At 43.9% G+C, this 21,998-nt stretch overlaps 2 protein-coding genes across 9 annotated transcripts; one reads left to right on the top strand and one right to left on the bottom strand.

Moving 5' to 3' along the window:
* Positions 1–374: 374 nt before the first annotated feature.
* Trappc1 (trafficking protein particle complex subunit 1) lies at positions 375–1,974 on the bottom strand. 2 transcript variants are annotated; one of them, XM_076870461.1, is made up of 4 exons: positions 1,730–1,974; positions 1,504–1,574; positions 1,042–1,180; positions 375–742 (listed from the first exon to the last, which is right to left on the bottom strand). In XM_076870461.1, exons 1-4 carry the CDS (start codon positions 1,826–1,828, stop codon positions 614–616), a joined length of 438 nt encoding a protein of 145 aa, XP_076726576.1. In that variant the 5' UTR covers positions 1,829–1,974; the 3' UTR covers positions 375–613. The 2 variants fall into 2 exon arrangements, with proteins under 2 accessions (XP_076726576.1, XP_076726577.1); XM_076870462.1 differs by lacking the exon at positions 1,504–1,574.
* A 205-nt stretch (positions 1,975–2,179) lies between these two features.
* Cntrob (centrobin, centriole duplication and spindle assembly protein) lies at positions 2,180–18,570 on the top strand. Of its 7 annotated transcripts, none has more exons than XM_076869378.1 (19): positions 2,180–2,264; positions 2,796–3,298; positions 4,527–4,611; positions 4,869–4,950; positions 5,420–5,576; positions 6,130–6,246; positions 6,465–6,581; positions 6,913–7,011; positions 8,131–8,367; positions 8,720–8,866; positions 12,029–12,162; positions 12,886–13,011; positions 13,307–13,469; positions 14,568–14,826; positions 15,896–16,050; positions 16,324–16,387; positions 16,536–16,706; positions 16,824–16,956; positions 17,918–18,331. In XM_076869378.1, exons 2-19 carry the CDS (start codon positions 3,026–3,028, stop codon positions 18,120–18,122), a joined length of 2,724 nt encoding a protein of 907 aa, XP_076725493.1. In that variant the 5' UTR covers positions 2,180–2,264; positions 2,796–3,025; the 3' UTR covers positions 18,123–18,331. The 7 variants fall into 7 exon arrangements, with proteins under 7 accessions (XP_076725493.1, XP_076725494.1, XP_076725495.1 ...); XM_076869379.1 differs by having other exon boundaries at positions 2,839–3,298; XM_076869380.1 differs by having other exon boundaries at positions 2,187–3,298; positions 17,918–17,990; positions 18,245–18,570.
* Positions 18,571–21,998: the final 3,428 nt, after the last annotated feature.

Here is a 21,998-nt window from a genome sequence, read left to right on the forward strand (position 1 = left end):
GATCCATCCTAGGCGCGTAGTTGCCACACTTTCTGGACCCGACGCATGTCAGCCTTCCCTCTACTCAGTGGTTCTTTGTTGGGAGGAATATGTCCCCCAAGAAACATGTGACAAGGTTTGGAGACACTCTGATTGTCACGACTGGGGGTGAGGAAGGATGTACCACTACTAGTACCCTTTAGCAAAAAGGGTTGCCGCTAAAATCCTACAAAGTACAAAAAAGAATTTCCAGCTCAAAGTGTCAACGGTGCGGCTATTGAATATTCCTTGGGCAAAACCTCTTTGCAGGCTTGATGGGTACAGCCGCCCTAGTTTCTGCTTTTGTCTGGGGCAGGACCAGGCGGGCCCACTCAAATAGACATGCTCAGGCTGCAGAAGGTGACAAAAAGTTTATTCTGGGCTTCTTGTGGAGTCATATAAGGGTTAAAAACTGGAAAGAGAACGGGTTGGAGATATAGGGACTCCTGTGGGCTTCATTGTGAAGAGGAGGGGACAGGATGGAGGACGGGCTTTCGCTTTCGAGGAGGGTAGACAGAGGGGCTTACAGCGGGGGCCACAAGTTAGGAAGGGCCCCAGGCAGTTCAGATTCTCCTGAGGAATTAAGTAGCGCGCTTCAACCCGCTCGGGCAGAGAAGAACGGCAGAGAGCGGACGTAAGAGTCCAGCCGGGAGCGGAAAAGTTCACTTTGCACAGTTTGGCCCAATGGGCATAGGGGATTCTTCACCACCAGCTCCACGTACAGCTGTGGAGAAAGACAGTGTGAAATCCTGGCTTTCTGGACATTTCTAATTTTCAACCCCCAATGTAATATAACCTCAAGGGTGTATGAACTCACAAGGAACCAAGACTGGGAGGCAAGCCCTCCCTTAAGAGAAACTGTCTAAGGATGTCTAAGGATCTAAAGACCTCTGAGAAAACTCTTAAATTCAACAGAGGTTCAACACAGTAGGATTAGGGCTGGAAACTTGAGGGATTTTGGGGGGTTTCTGTCTATGGCTATTAAGGGGTTCTGATGAACGGATCCCTCAAGGGGACACTGACCGCGCTGTAGATGTGGTGCAGCACATCTCGAATGGATCCCACGCCTAAGTCAGTATTCATGACAACCTTGATCCCAGTGGGCGTCTCGTAGTAATGGAGTTTGTAACGGCTAGTTTGGAAGGCCAGGAAGCCGTCCTTCCTGCAGAGATGAGGAGGGTGTTAAAGATGGCAGAAATACTTCTGATTCTTCAAAGTCGACTCCCTCTTGTTTAAGCATATAGTTTGTAGGAATCTAGTTGAGTAGACACCTCCCATCTCCACCCCTCAGTTTAGCCCCCACTTCCAACCTCTTCACCACCTCACCACTTCCCTACTCCCCTTCCTGCAAACTTCAACATTCTTGTTCTAAGCTTCTCTAATTTCTCCTCCCCGCTTTGGGAGCCAATCTCCCTTTCATTCTACAAAGTAATCCCCTCTGCCCCCAAATTCCCAAGACTAGCCCTCCTTCTTCTCACGGCGTACATGTCTAGCGGGGACATCTTGCTGACAAACGAACGGATAGAGAATAGCATTCCGTACATCAGCTTGTACTCCTAGAGGGAGAGGGATAGAGTTAGGTATTGGTTGTCGGAAGAGACCAGGTGGAGGTTGAGAATCAGCCAGGATTTGGAGAAGAGGGGTTGGGCTGGGACTATGTACGTTTGGAGGTGCGAGGTCACCCGGACTGCAGCCGGGGCCCTCTCATCACCTCCTCCTTGGGGATCCCCGCTTGCTTCTTGCGGTGCCACTCGCTGTAGTGCAGACACACTCCATTCCGGTCAAATAGGTATAAGTTGTGGACAGTCATCGACAGGACAGGGACTGTAAACCTCGTTCCAGGACCGCTCTCACTCAGTAGGCTCGGATTCTCCGCCGCAGATCCCTCCAACTAGGTGGGGACTCCAACCCCGGATTCACCGGAATTGCTACGAGAGTCGTGGTGCAGTTACTTCCGGTTTCCTAGCAGCCCCGCCCCATTGGGCGCTCTAACTGCAAAACCGGGGCATTAACTCCGCCTCAACACTTTTCATCAGACCCCGCCTCCCTCCATCAACCAATCCGTGGCCGCCAGGATTGCGCACGCGCGATCAGGTTCCCAGACTTCAAATGCAGTGTGAGCCTCTGCGAGCGTGGTGACGTCATCAAGGAAAGAGGCGGGGCGGCGGCCGGCGGCTGCCAACGGTTTTGATCGTGGAGGACCGCGCAAAATCGGGGGACCTTGGTCTTTTCCAACCCAGGCTCAGGTTAGGGCCGCAGTCCCTTTCTCCACCTTGGCAAGTTGGGGGCTGAGGACTGGAGTCGCGGAGAGTGGTCGGAATCGGGTGGTCACGGTAAAGGAACTCAAGCTTAAGTGCGACATGCTTTTTAGGGATGTTTCAGAGTGAGACTGAAAGTTCACAAGGTTTCTTTTGGGGCAATTGTGAGTGATTCTAGGGATCCTCTCTTTGACTTTCTAGGAGGGATTGGAGGAGAAATACAAGAGAACTAACTGACCCTGGGTAGAACAGGTGAAGTGGGCGGGGACGGACAAAGGGCGAGACTGGAGCTCTTGTGGTATAGACATTGGACCTTACTGGTTTGGAGTCCCTTTCAATTTGCACGTTCTGGGTGTGAGAATTAAGAGCCCAGTTGACTAGAGATAACTTGTGCCGAAACTGGTCTGCAGCTTCCAGCACTCTAGCTGCGAAGAGGAGCTGCAGTGGTGCTGTTTCCTCTCTATAGGTCTTATGTCCTTACCTCCCCTGTGCTGCACTCTCCTTTTCCACCATTCCCAGGAGCTGGGAAAAGGAATGCCTTTACCCTCTCCATGGCCTCTAGAAACGGTGGAAACCTTTCATCCGACCAGAAAGCCTTGAAACCCTTGTTCAGCCGGGATCCACCAAGGAGTCTTCCTTCCTTCTCCCAAATCTTCCTTCTCCAAGGAAGTTTTCCCATTGGACTCTCTCAAAGCTGAACCAGGAGCTCTCAGCTTTCTGTTGTCACCGGTTATTTTTAATGTATACTTATGGCAACCTCAGCTACCAGACCCAGTTCACCTCTCCGGCCAGAGGATCTCCTGAGTGATTCGTCAGAACCCACTGGGCTGAACCAAGTGTCCTCCGAGGTGACCTCCCAGCTCTATGCTTCTTTGCAACTCAGCCGTCAAGCAGAGGCCACAGCCCGAGCCCAGCTGTATTTAGCCTCTGCCTCCTCACCTCCTCATGAGGCCTTAGAAGGTTTGGCCCAAGAGCTGAGTCACAGCTTGTCCCTGGGATTGGAGAACAACTTGAAGAAAAAGGTGAGGAGGTGTGTCTTAGGAACCCCAAAGGTACTAGACACAAGAGCCTTGGGATTGCAAGTTAGCTCTGTTGATTGAATTTCAATTTTCTTTACACTACATATTCAGTCATGCTTGTTCCTGGGAATAAATGTTTATGAGGCAGGCAATGATATGGAACACATAATTTGGGAAATTATGAAAAATTCCCCCCTTTTTTTTTTTTGGTACTGGGGATTGAACTCATGGGTACCCGACCACTGAGCCACATCCCCTGACCTATTTTGTATTTTGTTTAGAGCCAGGGTCTCACTCAGTTGCTTAGCATCTCGCTTTTGCTGAAGTTGGCTTTGAACTCGAGATCCTCCTGCCTCAGCCTCCCCAGCTGCTGGGATTACAGGCATATGCCACCACTCCCAGCTCCCTATTTTTTTTGTTTATTTTTTAAATCAGAGACATACACACTGTGGGGTAGGTTGGTGTCCTATAACTTAGGACCTGGACATGGGAATGGGGATAAGGTTTCTTGGTCCGAAGAGGGAACTGGGGACTTAAGAATAGCAGCAAAGTATGCTAAGATCCTTCCAGCTCAGTTCTGTTTTGATTGTATGGATCAAAATTTGGCATATAAATCCCTGAATCATGGTTTAATCAATTATACCTATTATAAAGAAAATATGTATTTGTGTTGGATAGAAAAGATGTCATAATCAATGTACAGACTGGTTAGGACTTCCAGAATTTGAACTCTGGTAACCATGAGCTACATGACTTTTAGGGCTTTTGCTCTTTAGTTAGCAAGAATTTCTACTACCCTTTTCTTACATGTACCCACTTTATTCATTTGCACTATTTTTATGGTTTCTATAGGCCTTTGGGTTTCTGACTCAAGATTTAAGAAGTCCATGCCGGGTATGGTGGTGCATGTTTATAATCTCAGCCGTTTGGGAGGCTGAGGCAGGAGGATCATGAGTTCAAAGCCAGCCTCAGCAATGGCAAGGTGCTTAGCAACTCGATGAAACCCTGTCGCTAAGTAAAATACAAAATAGGGCCAGGGATGTGGCTCAGTAGTTGAGTGCCCCTGAGTTCAATCCCTGAACCAAAAAAAAAAAAAAAAAAAAGGTTAAGACCTTATGGATTGGTTTCACTTTTCTAGATTTTCTGGTGCTAAAGTAAAAATTTTACCCTGACAGTAGGTAGAATGTAGATTATAAGGTTATATATATTTCCATGGGGCTTTTTTTTCTAGGATGGTTCTAAGCATATATTTGAGATGGAAAGTGTTCGAGGTCAGCTTCAGACCATGCTCCAAACCTCACGTGATGCAGTATATCGTGAGTAAACCCCTTCCATACAGTTCTGAAGGACAGCCTAGACGTAAGGGGTAGGAGAAACTAGAGGAGAAAGCATGGGTGCAAACTGAGACCTCTGAGACAAGAGATTTCAGGATTAAAGGCATCTGTTCTTTGGGGGAGAGGGTGAAGAGTGGCAGAAGTAGAAAGGAAGTCCCTCTCCTCTCTTCTTCTTCAAATAGTCACTGTTCTTATCCTTATCTGACCCTGGCTATGTGGTCCCCTTGGGCTGTGTGCAGGGGATCCCCTCATTTCAGGTGCTGCCTCAGAGAGACGGGGTGAAGACTCCTTTGACAGTGACAGCACAGCTACCTTACTCAAGTGAGTTCTTGGGGTCCTCCTGGCTTATGTGTTTACTAGGAATCTATGTGTTCTATTTCTTAGTTCTCCCCTGACTGCTTTTGGACTTCTTAGGAAAGAAGTCACTTAGCTTTCAGTTTTCATATTTTCTTTCCTACTTTTATTCCTTTATACCCCTCTGGCACCTGGGAAGCAGCCACCTACTACCTGGCTATCTCTTAACATCAGCCCTTCTTCTTCCAGAACAGTTAGCTTGTTTCTGCTGGGATGGTTACTGCAGAGAGTGTGGTATAGAGGAAGGAGCATTATAGAGTGAATCATAGACTAATGTGCTTGCAATTTATGGCTCTAGCACTATTTAGCTTTATGACTTTGGAGAAGCCTCTTGCCCTTTCTGGGTCTCAGTTTTCTTATTTATAAATTGTCATTGTAGGACTAGTGGATATCAAAGGCATTTCCAACCCTAACATTCTTTATCTGATTTGCTCAGCACCCGGCCCCTGCAGGATTTATCTCCATCCAGCTCAGCCCAGGCCCTGGAGGAGTTGTTTCCTCGATATACTAGCCTTCGGCCAGGGCCCCCACTCAATCCCCCAGATTTTCAGGGGCTGAAAGATGCACTGGACTCAGAGCATACCCGTCGCAAGGTGAGATATAAAGGCTTCCTTTTTTTCTTTGGTAATAGGGATTTAATTCAGGAGCACTTTGCCACTAAGCTTCATTCCCAGCCCTTAAAAAAAATTTTTTTTAAATAAATTTTGAGATAGGGTCTCACTAAATGACTGAGGGCCTCACTAAATTACTGGGGTTAGCCTTAAACCTGAAATCCTCCTGCCTCATCTTTCTGAGTTGCTGGGATTACAGGCATGTGCCACCATGCCCACTATCCTTGCTATGTTTAATCACTATGTCTGCTGAGCTCCTTAAGGAACTTACTGTGCTTTGTAGTATAGGCTACTATGCCTCTTCCAAAAGGTTTATGGAAATTTTTCTCAGGAGATCAGGAAAGGGAAAAACCTAGAAGGTATTAGAAGTCTTAGGCCTCAAGTTTCCTGCTTTAGAATTACTGATTCTCCCTCTCCAAACCTATTTTGTTCTTGGGACCCAGGCTCCCTCTCTCTAGCCCATTTCTCTATAGAGGAGCTAGAAAGTTTGGTGCTAAGGATAAGCAATACCCAGACTCTTCACTCTCCTTCCCAGCATTGTGAGCGCCACATTCAGAGCCTGCAGACCCGAGTGCTGGAGCTACAGCAACAGTTAGCCGTGGCTGTGGCTGCTGACCGCAAGAAAGATATCATGATTGAGCAACTGGACAAGGTGCCAGGGTAGCAAAAGGCGGGTGGGTATGTCCATGGAGATCATTAAGGAATAGTAATTAAGGGAGGTTAGGGTTTGTTTTTTTGTGCATGCCAAGAGTTAGGATGAGGGGTGGGTTTACTGACCATTGGAATAAGATGACTGTTGACCCTGCCCCTGTGGGTAGAAAGAGGACAAAAAAGTTATTTTGAAATTCTATCTTACTTGCCTTTCTCAAGACCCTGGCCCGTGTGGTGGAGGGCTGGAATCGGCATGAGGCAGAACGGACAGAAGTGCTTCGAGGACTTCAAGAGGAACGCCAAGCAGCAGAACTCACTAGAAGCAAACAGCAGGAGGTGGATGACCTGGATCATATGGCTTTATAACTTAAGTTACAGATTCTAGATGGAAATAAATAGCTTTGGAGTTAAGAGTTCCCAACAGATGGACCTCTGTCTTGGAGTACTGCTCTGACAGTTTTTCTTGCCCTCTCTTTCTTCTACCTTCTTTGTTTCTGCTATCTCAGTTGGCCTCCCAGTTTTCCCCACACCGTGTAGTTTCCTCTTTGACCCTCATGTCACTTAGTTAATGCTGAAGTTTCAAGTTTATATTTTTAATGATTTTTGAAGCACAGTATAGAGAGGTTTTCCTCATTTCCTCTGTCCTGTATTTCTCTCTCCCTGGAAGACAGTAACCCGCCTGGAACAAAGTCTTTCTGAGGCCTTGGAGGCCCTGAATCGTGAGCAGGAAGGTGCCAGATTGCAGCAACGGGAAAGAGAGGCACTGGTGAGAAGACTGGGCTAGGGTAATTCCAGTGGAGACTGTTACTTCTAGAGCACTATGGGCTATTGGTGGATTATGGGAGTTTATAATTTGAGTTGTGCCAGGATAGTGTTGCCCAAGCTGTGTTCCTTAGAACACTAGTTCTACTAGGTATTCTACCAAAAAAGTCCTTACCACCAAGTAAGGTTGAGAGATGCTGCAAATGGTATCCTTATTGGAATATTAGAATCATCTGGGGAATTGTTTTTTGAGTGGGGCGGGTACTAGGTATTGAACTCAAGGGCACTCAACCACTAAGCCACATCTGGGGAATTGTTTTAAAATACAGATTTCAGGAATCCATCCCCAAAGACTTTGATTCAGTAGTTATATTGTGGGTTGGTGAATTGGAACATTTTCAGAAATTTTCTAGGTGATTTTGTTCAGCTAGTTTGGTAAATCTCTGCATAGCCAAAAAGGGTCTGGGATGAGACTCAAGTTTCTTAGCACTAAAGTCATCAGGTGATTGCCCATGTGAGTTAATGGTCATGTTTGGAACTTGTGACACATAAATACTTGCTACCAATAGGCTGGCACTTGCCAACTTAGGCCACTTCTGACATTGCTGATGGTGGCTGCTGTTTGGTTGGTTCCTGACTAGAGGTGGGATTTTTCTAATCTTTGTGGAATTCCTTTTGATGATGGTGGTGGTAATTGTTAAGTGTTAGTACTTACCGTGTGCCAGACACTGTGCCAATCCTTTACATATATACTCTTTTTCTTTTAATCCTTACAAGGCAGACCCTGTTATTATCTACATTTTGTAGATAATATTTTGTAGATAATAATTTGCTCAGAATTATATCCATTAGAAACATAATAGTTGACAAGCTAACAGGATTATAATAATGTGACTTAGAACACATAGTATAAATGAATGCTAGAACTATGATTCAGAATCCAGGTCTACTGAACTCTAGGACAGGAGTTCTTATCTACTATATTATAATCCTGTGAACTTGTCAACTGTCATATTTTTAATGGGCATCATTCTTAGTGGGCACCTTTTATGGAGGTGGCAGTGGCAAGCTGATGATCTCTTAAGGGCTTACTAGGGATCTTGGTTTTCTCCTGGGGCTTTAGGAAGAAGAGAGGCAAGGCCTGACCCTGAGCTTAGAGGTCGAACAGCAGCGGTGCCGCGCCCTGCAGGAAGAACTGGACGAGGCTCGGGCTGGGCAACTCAATGAGCATCTAAAGCTGGATGCACTTCAGGTTGCCCTAGAAAAAGAGCGGCAGGCCTGGGCCCAGCAGGAACACCAGCTTAAGGAACGCTACCAGGCACTGCAGGGGGAAGGCCAGGCACAGCTGGAAAGGGAGAAGGTAAAAGTAGCAGTTAGAAGAATTGGGGAATGGGAACAGATGAAGGGGAAATTTAAAGGATGGATTTGGATGCCAGAATATGAGGTATAAATAGGGACAGAGGGACAGGGGTGGAAAGTGAAGAGCTATACATGGAAAGCAGGCTTGAGAGTAAGTATAGTGCTAGCAAGAAGGGCTGGGAATATCAAATATGTGGAAGACTGAAGAGCAACATTAAACAAGGATGGGAAATAAATGGGAGGAGAGAGAAAAATTGGGTTTTATTTAGGGCCTGGGATGATGAATTGGGGAGTAGAGGTAACCAGGAGATAGGATGTGAGGTATGTTATTACATTTGATTTTTCTTTCTTAGGGGAATAGCCAGAGGGAGGCCCAGGCAGCCCGAGAGGCCCAGCAGCAATTGGCATTGGTACAGTCTGAGGTGCGGCGGTTGGAAGGGGAGCTAGACACAGCACGGAGAGAGAGAGATGCACTGCAGCTGGAAATGAGCTTGGTGCAGGTCAGCAGCCGAGGGCTCTTGAGGATTTTTCTGGTTGAGAGAAGTAGGTCTGAGGCAGAGTACCTCTCAGTAGTCATGACAGAAAATCTTTTTGCAGGTATTTTGGATTCATTCCATCAGTGGTCTCTAGGTAGTGTGAATAGTGTTCTATCTTAAACACAGGGCCAGGCTGGGGTTGTAGCTCAGTGGTAAAGTGCTTGCCTAGCATGTGTGAGGCACTGGGTTCAATCCTCAACACCACATAAAAATAAATAAAGGTATTATGCCTATGTACAACTAAAAATTTAAAAAGTAAAAAAGTATAAGACCATTTTCCACTGAGTGATGGTTTCCCACAATATCGGACTGACCTAGTGTTGTTTTTAGCAGAAAATTGACTTAAATAGAGTGAAATCTATTTAAGATACCTAGGAATGCCAGATACATAATCCCAGCAACTCGGGAGGCTGAGGCAAGAGGATTGCAAATTCAAGGCTAGTCTCAGCAACTTAGCAAGACCCTGTCTCAAAATTAAAAAATAAAAGGGTCTGGAGGTAATAAAAGGGTTTAGCTCAGTGGTAAAACATCCCTGGATTCATTCTCCAGTACCAAAACAACAAAACAAAACTTCATGTTATTTTAAAAGAGATGACACTACACCTAATGGTCAGCTATAAGAGCAGGTGAAAGCTTTTGTCAGAGACCTGATTCCAATCTTAACAGTCTGCTGTGTAACTGATTACTTGAATAACTTGTATTAATTCCTCTTGAGTAGGCTAGGGACCCAGAAGGGCAATGATTCCTTTATTTACTTATGAAAGTCCCAGAACAGCTCACGACCTGGCACAGAATAGTATCACAAATTGTCAGATATAATTAAACTTGGAAAAATAATTTCCACATAGTGTTATTTTGAATTTTAAAGTCAAAATAGACAGACCCTTGTCATGTAATAGAGCAAGACTTGGCAAACTTTCTGTAAAGGGCCAGACAGTAAATATTTTTGGCTTTGTGAATTGTGTGGTCTCAGTTGCAACCACTTGACTATGCTGTTACACCAGTAGCTGTAGATAGTTCTGTAAACAAGTAGCATGACTGTGTCCCGGTAAAACTTTATTTACAAAGCAGGCAGTGGAGGGCTGAACTGGGCTGTAGTTTGCTTATCCTTTGAATGGAGGAAAAAGTTGGACAGAGTCTAGTGAAGACATAATATTGAAGAGCAAAGAGCACTGAATTGGGAGTCAAAATATTCAGTTCTACATTTAATTAGAATTTTGGCCTTTATGGACCTCTTTTTATGTGTAAACTGTGTGGTAAGAGCAAATTGATGGGTTTTTGAGAACAAGTCAAGAAGTCAAATTGAATGACCAGTAGGGAGTAAAGAAGTAAGAAGGGCCAAGGATAACTCCAGGTTTCACATAGCTCAGGTATATATTGGTAGGCAGAGGTACCATTAACTGAGGCAAGAAATATAATAGGAAGAGAAGGTAAGAGAGTAGAACTGTGTACCATGGTGTACGCCTATAATCCCAACTTGAGAGGCTAAAGCAGGAGGATTACAAGTTCAAGGCCAGCCTCAGCAATTTAGTGAGATCCTATCTCAAAATCAAAAATGAAAGGGACTGGGGATGTATCTCAGTGTTAAAGTACCCCTGGGTTCAATCTCTAGTTAAAGAAAGAAGGGCTGGGGGGATGTAGCTCAGTGGTTAAGCATCCCTGGATTCAATCCCCAGTACCAAAAAAAAAAAAAAAAAGGAAAGAAAAACACTTAAATGCGCTGAATTTGGGGTGGTGTGGTCTATTTGAGATGTGTCTAACTCATTATTTGGTTACTGGTATATGGGGTTAAATCTTAAATAAAATGTCTAAGTTAAAAGGGGAGATTTACAGGGGCTGGTGTTGTGGCTCAGTGATAGGGTGCTTGCTTAGCATGCATGAGGCACTGAGTTTGATCCTCAGCACCACTTAAAAAAAAAAAGAAATAAAGATATTGTGTGTCTACCTACAACTAAAAAATAAATATTAAAAAAAGAGGGGGAGGGGCTGGGGATGTGGCTCAAGCGGTAGCACACTCGCCTGGCATGCATGTGGCCCGGGTTCGATCCTCAGCACCACATACAAAGATATTGTGTCCGCCAAAAACTAAAATAATAAATATTTTTTTAAAAAGGTGGGGGAGATTAATGGGCTGGGGCTGTAGCTTACTGGTAGAGCACTTGCCCAACATGTGTGAGGCACTGGGTTCTATCCTCAGCACCACATAAAAATAAAAAAAATAAAGGTATCGTGTCCAACTACAACAAAAAAAAATATATTTTTTTAAAAGGAGATTTATGGGGATGGGGATATGTGGCTCAATGGTAGAGTGTTCACTTAACATGCACAAAGCTCTGGGTTCCATCCCTAGCACCAAAAAAAATAAAGATTTAGGAAGTGTTAAGATAAAATTGTAGCAAAAATCTGGCCTAAATGCTAAAGTTTATCATGTATGTGTAAGTAAAATCATCAGCAACTGTAATGTTAGCATATGGCAGAAGAGTATGAAGGATACCTTTCCAGGCAGTGGGAGGCACAACAGTCATCTAGACTCTAGAGAGAATGAAAACTAGGAGAGAGTAGTATAAGGAGAGCTGAGGCAGAAAGTTTGCAGAAGGGAGCATAGACCTGTGGTGCCAGGAGTTGCAGTAAGATTATATATATGATAAAGACTGAGAAATGAAACCTATAGAATTTAGAATTAAACTCTACTGAAACAGAAATCAGATTTCAGTGAGTTGAAGAAGGAATGTGTTGTGAGAAAATGGAGATAGCAATTATAAACTGACTGCTTATGGAGAAAGAGATGCTGACTTTGAGTGCCTACTGAGTTTCAGGTGCTGTACTAGGGGTACTATATACGTTATCTCAGGTGTATATCATAGATTTATTTGTTCTGTCAAACATTGCCTTGGGTTAATAAAATATGTTTCTTTTGTCCAAAGTCATTTTTGCTTTTTTGTACATATAAGATATGCATAGTTTATTAAGAAAGCCTCTTATTCCTATGGCAAAATTCTTGTTCTTCATCCCTTTTGCAGGTGAGGGGAGAGTTGGTCTTAGATTTTTGTCTACATAATATCCTAGATTCTCTTCTAAGCTCAACAGAATTGAGTTATTATCCCACCTTATTTTACTGAATCACAGGCCCGGTATGAGAGCCAGCGGATCCAGATGGAGTCAGATCTGGCTGTGCAGCTGGAGCAGCGGGTGACTGAGCGGCTGGCTGAGGCTCAGGAGAGCAACCTACGGCAAGCAGCCTCCCTCAGGGAGCATCACAGGTACTTGGGACTTACTGTATGCTGCAACAGGTGTTGTTAGTGCTGTGCCCATATGTTCTCTCAGAGGTCTTTGCCATTTTCCAAACATTGGCCCCAGTGTACTTTTGCTCCCTTCAATCAGGACCTCAGTGCTCTTTGGAGTGCTGTATCAGATGTTCATGGAGAGTCAGAAGTTCTGGGACTTTCATCCAGGGTGCCAGACTAGAAAGTGTTCAGCTTCCTTGTTGGGACAATACTGAGATATGACCTGTGCTATATCTAGAGCTGTTCCATGGGATTGCACCTCATTCTCCTACCAGTTTTTTCTGGGAACACTTCCTAAATAAATCACTCTCCATAAATCCTCACTACAGTGTCTGTTTCTGGGGAGCCCATCTTCAGATCTCCAGCTTTTCCATATCTCTTTTGTGCTGTGGCCAGGCTGGCTGACTGTGGCTATTCACCTCTCCCTCTTTTGCACATATTTTGTCTTTTTCTCATTGATCATTTCTTCTTCTTTTTTTTTTTAAAGAGAGAGAGAGAGAGAGAGAGAGAGAATTTTTAATATTTATTTATTAGTTTTTCGGCGGACACAACATCTTTGTTTGTATGTGGTGCTGAGGATCGAACCCAGGCCGCATGCATGCCAGGCGAGCGCTCTACGGCTTGAGCCACAACCCCAGCCCATGATCATTTCTTCTGTCTCCAGTTTCATCCTTCCTTTTCTCACCCTGGCTCTCCTAGGAAGCAGCTGCAGGACCTTAATGGACAGCACCAGCAGGAACTGGCTACTCAATTGGCTCAGTTCAAGGTGGAAATGGCAGAACGAGAAGAACGGCAGCAGCAAGTGGCTCAGGACTATGAACTCAGGTACTGGTCCCTGGAATGTCCCTTTTAGGCCTGAGTCCCTTCCTAGTTAGTAAAGCCCAGGCTGGGAATTGATAAAGAGCCGTCCCTCAGTAGATTTGCTGTCTTCTAAATTGGCATAACACCTTTCAGAATTTCATATGTCTGACATTTTATTCCAGCTCTTCATTCAGATAGAATAAGGAGAGGGTGGCATTTGGAAGCAGAGGGAAAAATTTTTGTAGAATGGAAGGTAGACCTGGGTTATGAGGTGTGTGCATCCTTGAAGTCCTGAGTCACCCTCTCTTCTTTTCTTCAGACTCGCACGGGAGCAAGCACGAGTGCGGGACTTGCAGAGTGGGAACCAACAGCTGGAGGAGCAAAGGGTGGAGTTGGTGGAGCGACTCCATACCATGCTGCAGGCCCACTGGGAGGAGGCCAACCAACTGCTCAGCACTACCCTCCCACCTCCTAACCCTCCGGTAGGCATTGCCCTATGAGCTAAGCTTCTCAGGGTTGTGTTCTAGATTCCATTTATGGAAGTCTAGCTTCCCCCCAAGGGAAATCATAAGAAAGGTCTACATCAGAGGGGAAAAATCTGTGACCTTTCAAAAGTCTTACCAAAACAAACCTTTTTGCTATTGCCATAGCTCACCCAGAACTAAACCCATTCCATTGAACATAACTGTCTTCTCCTAGTACCAAAAGGTGATGAATAATATGCAATACTCATATGATGGAATGACAGCTGAATGAATTATGGGAGTAAGGACTAAAAATTGTTGCTAAGTCCTACCCTACAGTAGAGTAAGGAGTCTTCCCCTTAGCCCTTCTTACGTGGGCATCTCCTACTTCCTTTTCTTAATTATGAAATTTTTGTTATTAACTAAAATGTTTTTTTGGAATAGGTAATCATATGCACATGATAAAAATAAAAATCCATTAAAATGGTATATGAGGGCTGGGGATGTGGCTCAAGCAGTAGCACGCTTGCCTGGCATGCGTGCGGCCCGGGGTTGATCCTCAGCACCACATACAAAGATGTTGTGTCCGCCAAAAACTAAAAAATAAATATTAAAAAAAAATTCTCTCTCTCTCTCTTTAAAAAAAAATGATATATGATGAAAAGTAATCTCCATCCTAACTTTGTGCCTCAGGTTATCAAGTCTCCTCCAAAGAAGCAACCACTGAACTGGTGTTTTGAGCATCTCCCATTCTTCCTTGTACCCACTGTGCTTGCCCCACATCCCAAATGGTTGCCTTATGTCTACAGCTGTATAACTTTTTATTCAACCAAGTGCTTATTGATGACCATAAAGTTGTTTTCTATATTTTACATCTATAAACAATATATAGTAAATATCATTAAAATACAATGTATGTCTTTGTTAACTACATAAGATCTGTAGAAATAATTATAAGATCCAAAATAAACAGTTTAAACTCTGATAGAAAGTGAATAGATGTTACTCAATCTTCTTTTAAGGAAGTAGTTTATAATTTTGTTCAAGTGTCTGTACCATGTCTCATCCCTGAACCTACTGGACTTTGATTCTTGTTTCTGCCTCTCTCCTGGCTAGGTTCCTTCTGTCAGACCCTGTAGTCCTGGCCTTCCAGAGTCAGAGAAGAGAGAGAGGAGGATGTGGACCATGCCTTCTGTAGCTGTGGCCCTGAAGCCAGTGTTGCAGCAGAGCAGGGAAGCAAGGGATGAACTGTCTGGAGTGCCTCCTGTTCTCTGCACCCCCTCCCCGGATCTTAGCCTCCTGCTGGGCCCCCCTTTCCAGAGCCAGCATTCCTTCCAGCCCCTGGAGCCCAAACCAGATCTCACTCCACCCACAGGTAACTGAGGACAGAAGTCACTGGGGTTCCCCTTTCATGCACAGAATGGCCTTCTTTACCTAGCTTTCTTTCTGGCTGGGACTTGAACATTTGGTTTCCCAGACAACTTAATAATCATTAAGTATAAGGAGCAGAAACCCATTCACATTGATTAGATAAAGGGAGGGCAATCTCATGGGAATTTGATGTAGCTAGACTGAAAGAGAACTAGTATTGGGAATACGGGTGCTCTCCCTATTATAGTCTCTTGACTCTGCTTCATCCTGCACACTTGCTCCTTCTCCTGCTAGACCAACAATCTCTTATAAATTACTCAAGGTTCTCATTCCTCTTACCCTTGGCCTCCACATGGGTTGGCCTGCCTTGAAACTGACTCTAGCGAGGCTCTAGACATTTACAGAGACACTGGCAACAGCTTCTTAAGTCCTATTTACAGAGGCCATGGGATGGGTTGGTAGCCCTCCATTGTATCTGCTGACCTTGGATGTGGGTGTCCACCCCAGGTTTGGTCATCTGTGGTTGGAGGTGTCCTGGGTTATATAAACATGACAACTAGGGTTATAGTTCAGTGGTAGAATATTTGCCTAATACATGCGAGGCACTGGATTCGATACTCAGTACCACATTAAATAAAATAAAAGTATTGTGTCCATCTACAACTAAAAATATAAGAAACAGAAGAATGAGGTATAAATTTATTATAATTTTTAAATTATGTATCAATAATAATAATAGTAACAAAAGATTAGGGACATGTTCTGGTGAAGCAACAGAATTAAGTCTTTCTGTTCTTTAAGGAGTTTATGGTGTTTTTATCTAGAGTTTGAGCCACACTGCTTTCTTTTTCTGTCTACACTTGTGTCTTAGAATACACTTGTACTATCTCCCAGGCCCCTCTGACCCTTTTTACTCCAGCTCTTTTAAATTTCTATTGTCTATCTCCTTGCTGTGATGTACTTCTTACGTTTAATAAGCCCTTTTCTTCTGAGCATTTGGTGAGTTGATTTGTGGAGCTGCCCCTTCCCCTTACCACACACATGCACCCATGCATGCCTATTTCATTTTATAGCTGGGACCTTCTCTGCCCTTGGGGCCTTCCATCCTGATCACACAGCAGAACGGCCATTTCCTGAGGAAGATCCTGGATCCGATGGGGATGGCTTCCCAAAGCAAGGGCTACCACCTCCTCCTCAGCTGGAGGGCCTCAAGAATTTTTTGCAGCAGGTAAAAGATTCCACCCAGACCACCTTATTTATTTGTTCCCTTTCCTTTCCCACTCTAGGAATCCAGTACTCTGGCTTCCTTCAGTTTTTACGGCTAATTCTTTGTCCCATCTTCATATTCTCTCAGTCTATCTCATCCCCAGTGCATAATTCTCTTCTAGAATTTAAGCCAACGACCTTAGCCCTTACTTCAGCAGCTTCTACTCCTCTCAATACCTAGGTATCTCCCTCTTTTATCAGTCCCCTAGGGAACCTTACTGTCTTATCCCCCCAGCTGCTGGAGACAGTACCCCAGAGCAGTGAGAACCCCTCTGTTGACCCGTTGCTCCCTAAGTCTGGTAAGTTCCAGCCCTCAAGGAGGTTGGGGCTGGACCTGGACAGGTGGGTGTTAGTGATTTAGGATGGATGTTGAGGAGCTACTAGGTGGTAGAACTCCTTTGGCTCTTGGCTCCATTCTCTATTTATGGATCTCTTTTCTGTTGCTAGGTCCTCCGACTGTCCCATCTTGGGAGGAAGCTCCTCAAGTGCCACGCCTTCCACCCCCTGTCCATAAAACTAAAGTCCCCTTAGCCACAGCATCTAGTCTTTTCCGGGTCCAGGAGCTTCCCTCATCCCATTCACAAGGCAATGGTCCCAGCACTGGTTCCCCAGAGAGAGGTAAGCTGTTCATGTTTTGTCAGAGAAAGAAAGTCCCAGGTTTGGATTCTTAGGGAGATGGGATGAAGCCTAGAAGAGGTGTCCTAGGGTTATGACAATCACTGACATGTCTCACAGGTATGGATGGTCTCAGCTCGTCAGGCCAGCTGATGGAGGTGTCTCAGCTATTACGACTGTACCAGGCTCGGGGCTGGGGGGCTCTGCCTGCTGAGGACCTGCTGCTCTATCTGAAGAGGCTGGAAAACAGCGGGTACAGCCTGGGAGGGAGGAGGAGGGATTTGGGGGTAGAATGTGCACTAGGAAGATGGATCAGGCAGGGGGATATTGTTTATTGAGTAGAGTCTTCCATTCCTTTCTGGGGAGGAAAGTGAGGGATGAGACAAAGGCACACAAATCTTCTCTCACTATTCTCACTTTATTTTACCTCTTCCTTTCTACTGCATTTTTCTTTACTGAAAACAGGACAATATCAAAACCCTCTTCCCCATGTCTCTGCACTTTAGTTTTTTCTTTTCTTCCCCCTGCAGCTCAAATCTCAGAATCCTAGGATTTTTACTTATCTAATATAATTTATTATTTGATTCCACTAATATCTCCTCCAATTTGATTCCCAGCTTCATTGCATTTGTTCTCATTTTATTTCATTTTTTGGTACTGGGGATTGAATCCAGGGATACTCTACCACTGAGATACATCCCCAGTCTCATAAATACACACACACACACACACACACACACACACACACACACATATAATTTTGAGACATGTCTTGCTAAGTTGCTTAGGGTCTCACTAAGTAAGATACTGAGGCTGGCCTTGAACTTGTGATCCTCCTGCCTCAGCCTGCCAAGTCACTGGGAATACAGGTGTGCATTACCACATCTGGCATTTCTTCTTTGAACCCAGTGGTACTTAACCACTGAGCCACATCCCTACCCTCACCCCCACCCCCTTTTTTTTTTTTTTTTTTTAAATTTTGAGACAGGATCTCACTAAGTTGCTTAGATTCTCACTAAATTGCTGAGTCTGGCCCCAAATTTGTAATCCTCCTGTCTCAGCCTCCTGAATCGCTGGGATTATAGGTGTGTGCCACCACGCCTGGCCTGATATTTCTTCTTGAGAGACAGATTGGGGAGTATTTCTTCCATCCAGTGTTGGGTAGAGTTGGGGGGATAACTCCTGCATCTTCATACTGTTGATGTGTGTGGCAGGACTGATGGCCGAGGGGAGAATATCCCCAGAAGAAACACAGACTCCCGCTTGGGTGAGATCCCCCGGAAAGAGGTGAGGGCAAGTCCAGCAGGGACCAGGGGAGAGCAGATATCTCACTGCCCAGTTTCTTCAGCTCTTGATACTCCCTGGCTGGCTCCAGCTCCCCCTTGCCTGGCCCCTCCAATCCCAGTTCCCACTTGCTAGAGCATAGATTTTCTTTTCCCTTTGGTGATTGCTTCTGGTCCTCTCTGTGCCTTTCCTCTGTGGGGTGGGGGGATTGGGAGTATATCACACTGACTTTCCCTTCTCTTTTCCCCAACTTTCAGATTCCTTCCCAGGCTGTCCCTCGCCGCCTTACAGTCCCTAAGACTGAAAAACCTGCACGGAAGAAAAGTGGTAGCATGAGGAGTCGTGGGGGAGTCTGGAGATGAGCTCCTGCCTTTCTTCCTCTGTTTTGTTCTCTTCTCGTTGTTATTTTAATAAATGTGCAGTAGTCTGTATTAGAGTCTAACTCAGAGGAATTTGGAAAATGGAAATTTTGTAGGAAACTACTTTTGTAAAGAGACCTTATTCTGAGTATGGTTTTTTAATGTCATATATTTATATTTTATTTCCTATGGGAAAAGACATTTATGCTTTGGAAGAAGACAGTCCATGACTAGATTTTTGAAGTTTGAGTGAACCTTAAATTTCAGTGTTTAATATTTATGGCATGATTAACTCTGGTTGGTAGTGGAATTATGGATTATTCTTATTCATTTTTATATATATTTGTATTTTCCAAGTTTTCTAAAACAACTATGTGTTATTTTAATATCATAAAAAAACCCTAATTTTTAATAAAAGAGTAAATTATGGTATAAAAAGTTTGAGTAAAAATGTGGTTGTTGCAGGGGATAGGGGAGCTGTCTTTTTTCCTTTTTTTTTTTGGTATAGGGGATTGAACCCAGGGGCACTTGACCTCTGAGCCACACCCCCAGCCCAATTTTGTATTTTATTTAGAGACAGGGACTCACTGAGTTGCTTAGTGCTTCACTTTTGCTGAGTCTGGCCTTGAACTCATAACCTCCTGCCTCAGCCTCCCGAGCCACTGGGATTATAAGCATGGGCCTCTGCGCTCAGCCAGGGGAGGTGTCTTAAGAGCAGGTAAGTCTTCCAGGTGACAATAGTTGGATTCAGTTTGGCAGATTCTGCTCCAGCCATCAGGCACGTTTTCACTCAATGGCTTTAAAACATGTCTAAAAGACTAGAATGCTGACATGAAGGGAAAAAAAAGCCATGTTTCTAAAACCATTCTAACACTTACCAAAATGAACAAAGTAAAATAACATTACAGAAGAAGATAACATCTACATGAAACTAAGAGCCCCAACTTCAAGGAACAAACACTGAAAAACACGTAGTCCAGTTTCAATTAAACTGAAAGATGAAGCCTCAGGACATGGCAGCACTTCTGCTCTGGATCGTGGTGTGGGTGGTGGTGATGAGAAGTGCAAATCCAAAGGGCATTTGAAGTATAGAATTGACACAGATTCTGAGAAGGCAAGGCCCTTCATTTTGACCCTGAATTATTTTAGTAGATTCAGAACAGACATAATAAGATATAGACTCACATAGTGTTTCGTATCAACAAATATTCAGGTTTTATTTCCTTCCACCTAAACCCAAGGGAAGAGAAAAAGGAAGAAAAGATCAAGATAGAAGATTTGCCATCACATGGCTTCTGCTCACCCGTGTCCAGGACAGCTGGGTCCTCAGCCTTACTCTGGACTGTGTTCTCTGACACATACAAGCAATGAAATAAAATGCAAATGGGAACAGGAATGGCACAGGCTTGGGGGGCTTTTTGAGCCTGACTGCATACCTGTCTATGACAATTTTTGCATTTCCATTTCTTTGCCACAAGTGCATTCAATTGGTTTGATCAACTTAATGGTATTTCGTACATACTAGTGTGCTGGTTTGTGGCACCCTGTCATTGGTAAGAGATGGCTTTCTACCATTTTTTTTAAATTGGCAAAATGAGCATCCAGTTCATTTTTATTATGTCCTGGATTCTAGCCTGCCACCATTGTCAACATGCCCTACATTTTTCTTGATGTGAAGCACAATCTGGAGAATATTTCCTAAAACAACTCTTAAAAAAAAAAAAACAATTGGAAAAGAGAACAGTGCTGACTTGGCTATTTTGTGAGGTCATTATAACCAGATAACTTCTATTTTATTTTACTTTATTGGTACCAGGGATTTGAGCCCAGGGATGCTTAACCACTGAGCCACATTCCCATCCCCTTTTATATTTTGAGACAAGGTCTCACTAAGTTGCTTAGGGCCTTCCTAAGTTGCTGAGGCTGGCTTTTAACTTGTGATCCTCCTGCCTCAGCATCCCAAGCCACTGGTATTACAGGTGTGCACCACTGCATCCAACTGATTTTTTAATGTATATATTGCACTCATATTAACAGTTTGTTTATTCACTGACTACCATCCTGGATTCTGGGTAGGAAGAGAAAACCCATAGCCAAGAAGTCCACCAGGTTTTAGCTCCATAATCATTTTAGGAATATTTTGAGAAGGGCAAACATAAATAAAAAAATGAATAATATTTTTCAAGAGAAAAAACTCAACATGCAGAGGAAATGGGTGTAGTCTCAATGCTTAGGTTTTTCTCAGAGTAGATATGGTGTTAATATAGGATTTTTGTTGCCTGAGAACTCTCACTGGCATGTCTGGGCTGGAGTTGAAGGCATACAAAAAGGTGTAATCTATTAGAGTGAAGCCTGATCTCTATAACAAACCCAGAGGCACAGCAGCTTTTGGAAAAGGTATATTTCCCCGATTACGGTTCAGAATAGTGGGGGAGCCACTCTCCACATGGTCAGGTCAGACCTGTTTCCTTCCATGTTGTTGCTCTGCCTAGATCACATTTGTTTTGTTGAAGCAAAGCTGTCATGTGGAACTCTCATCTGATAATCAGGGAAAAGGAGCTATGTCCAATATCTTAAAGCCTACCATTGGAAATACCACACATCCATTTTTCTCGTATTTCATTGGCAAACCCCTGGTCACCTGGTCACATCTGATTGCAAAAGACTCACAAATGTGTCTTTTTGTATGCACCTATAGCTATTACTATATAAGAACAAAGACAGGGTCTCATTAAGTTATTTAGGTCCTTCATCTTTTCTTCCTTTTCCCCTTCCCTCGGGTTTAGGTGGAAGGAAATAAAACCTGAACGTTTATCGATATGAAACACTATGAGTCTATATCCTATTATGCCTGTTCTGAATCTAATTAAATAATTCAGAGTCAAAGGGGCCTTGCCTTCCTCAGAATCTAGTCCTTGGTGGACAATAGGAGTCTGTCCTATTGAAGGTGGGGACCTCCTTTAGAGAAATTGAAAATTAATAATTGCTGAGATAATCCATGCCAATTGTTAGCAGTGACTAATGAAAAAATTCATTAGACATATTAGCACAAGATGTAGGATTGAACTAACTAGCCCCTACACAACAGGATTAGTGCAGGGAAAAGCAAAAAACTTCAATTTTAACCAGTATTCTCAAAGAGAAGAGAAAATTGGTATGAAAAAGAAGAAATTGTAGCACAAAGGTTTGGGGTTTAGAAGGGAAAAAGTATATAAATTATTAGAGAAACAATAAAAAAAGAATAGTTTCAGGGGCTGGGGTTGTGGCTTAGTGGTAAAAAAGCTCGCCTAGGGCTGGGGATGTGGCTCAAGCAGTATTGCGCTCGCCTAGCATGCGTGCGGCCCGGGTTCAATTTTCACCACCACATACAAACAAAGATGTTGGGTCCGCTGAAAACTAAAAAATAAATATTAAAAAAATTCTCTCTCTCTCTCTCTCTCTCTCTCTCTCCCCCCACCATCTCTCACTCTCTCTTTAAAAAAAAAAAAAAAAAAAAAAAGCTCGCCTAGTATGTATGAGGCACTGGGTTCAGTCCTCAGAACTACATAAAAATAAATAAAAATAAATAAAGGGGCTGGGGATTTGGCTCAAGTGGTAGTGCACTCGCCCGGCATGTGTGAGGCCTGGGTTCGACCCTCAGCACCACATACAA

Source organism: Callospermophilus lateralis, chromosome 11 (assembly GCF_048772815.1).
Source record: "Callospermophilus lateralis isolate mCalLat2 chromosome 11, mCalLat2.hap1, whole genome shotgun sequence".
Lineage (NCBI taxonomy): Eukaryota > Metazoa > Chordata > Mammalia > Rodentia > Sciuridae > Callospermophilus > Callospermophilus lateralis.

What these genes read in the sequence shown, in the direction of transcription:
- Trappc1 (XM_076870461.1), bottom strand. Translation starts at nt 1,828, where the DNA reads ATGACTGTCCACAACTTATACCTATTTGACCGGAATGGAGTGTGTCTG. An exon ending in AAGATGTCCCCGCTAGACAT is followed by an intron (nt 1,181 to 1,503) that starts GTACGCCGTGAG and finishes TCATCTCTGCAG; the next exon opens with GAAGGACGGCTTCCTGGCCT. An exon ending in TGCACCACATCTACAGCGCG is followed by an intron (nt 743 to 1,041) that starts GTCAGTGTCCCC and finishes CTTTCTCCACAG; the next exon opens with CTGTACGTGGAGCTGGTGGT.
- Cntrob (XM_076869378.1), top strand. Translation starts at nt 3,026, where the DNA reads ATGGCAACCTCAGCTACCAGACCCAGTTCACCTCTCCGGCCAGAGGAT. An exon ending in CAGAGCATACCCGTCGCAAG is followed by an intron (nt 5,577 to 6,129) that starts GTGAGATATAAA and finishes TCTCCTTCCCAG; the next exon opens with CATTGTGAGCGCCACATTCA. An exon ending in TCCCTCAGGGAGCATCACAG is followed by an intron (nt 12,163 to 12,885) that starts GTACTTGGGACT and finishes TGGCTCTCCTAG; the next exon opens with GAAGCAGCTGCAGGACCTTA.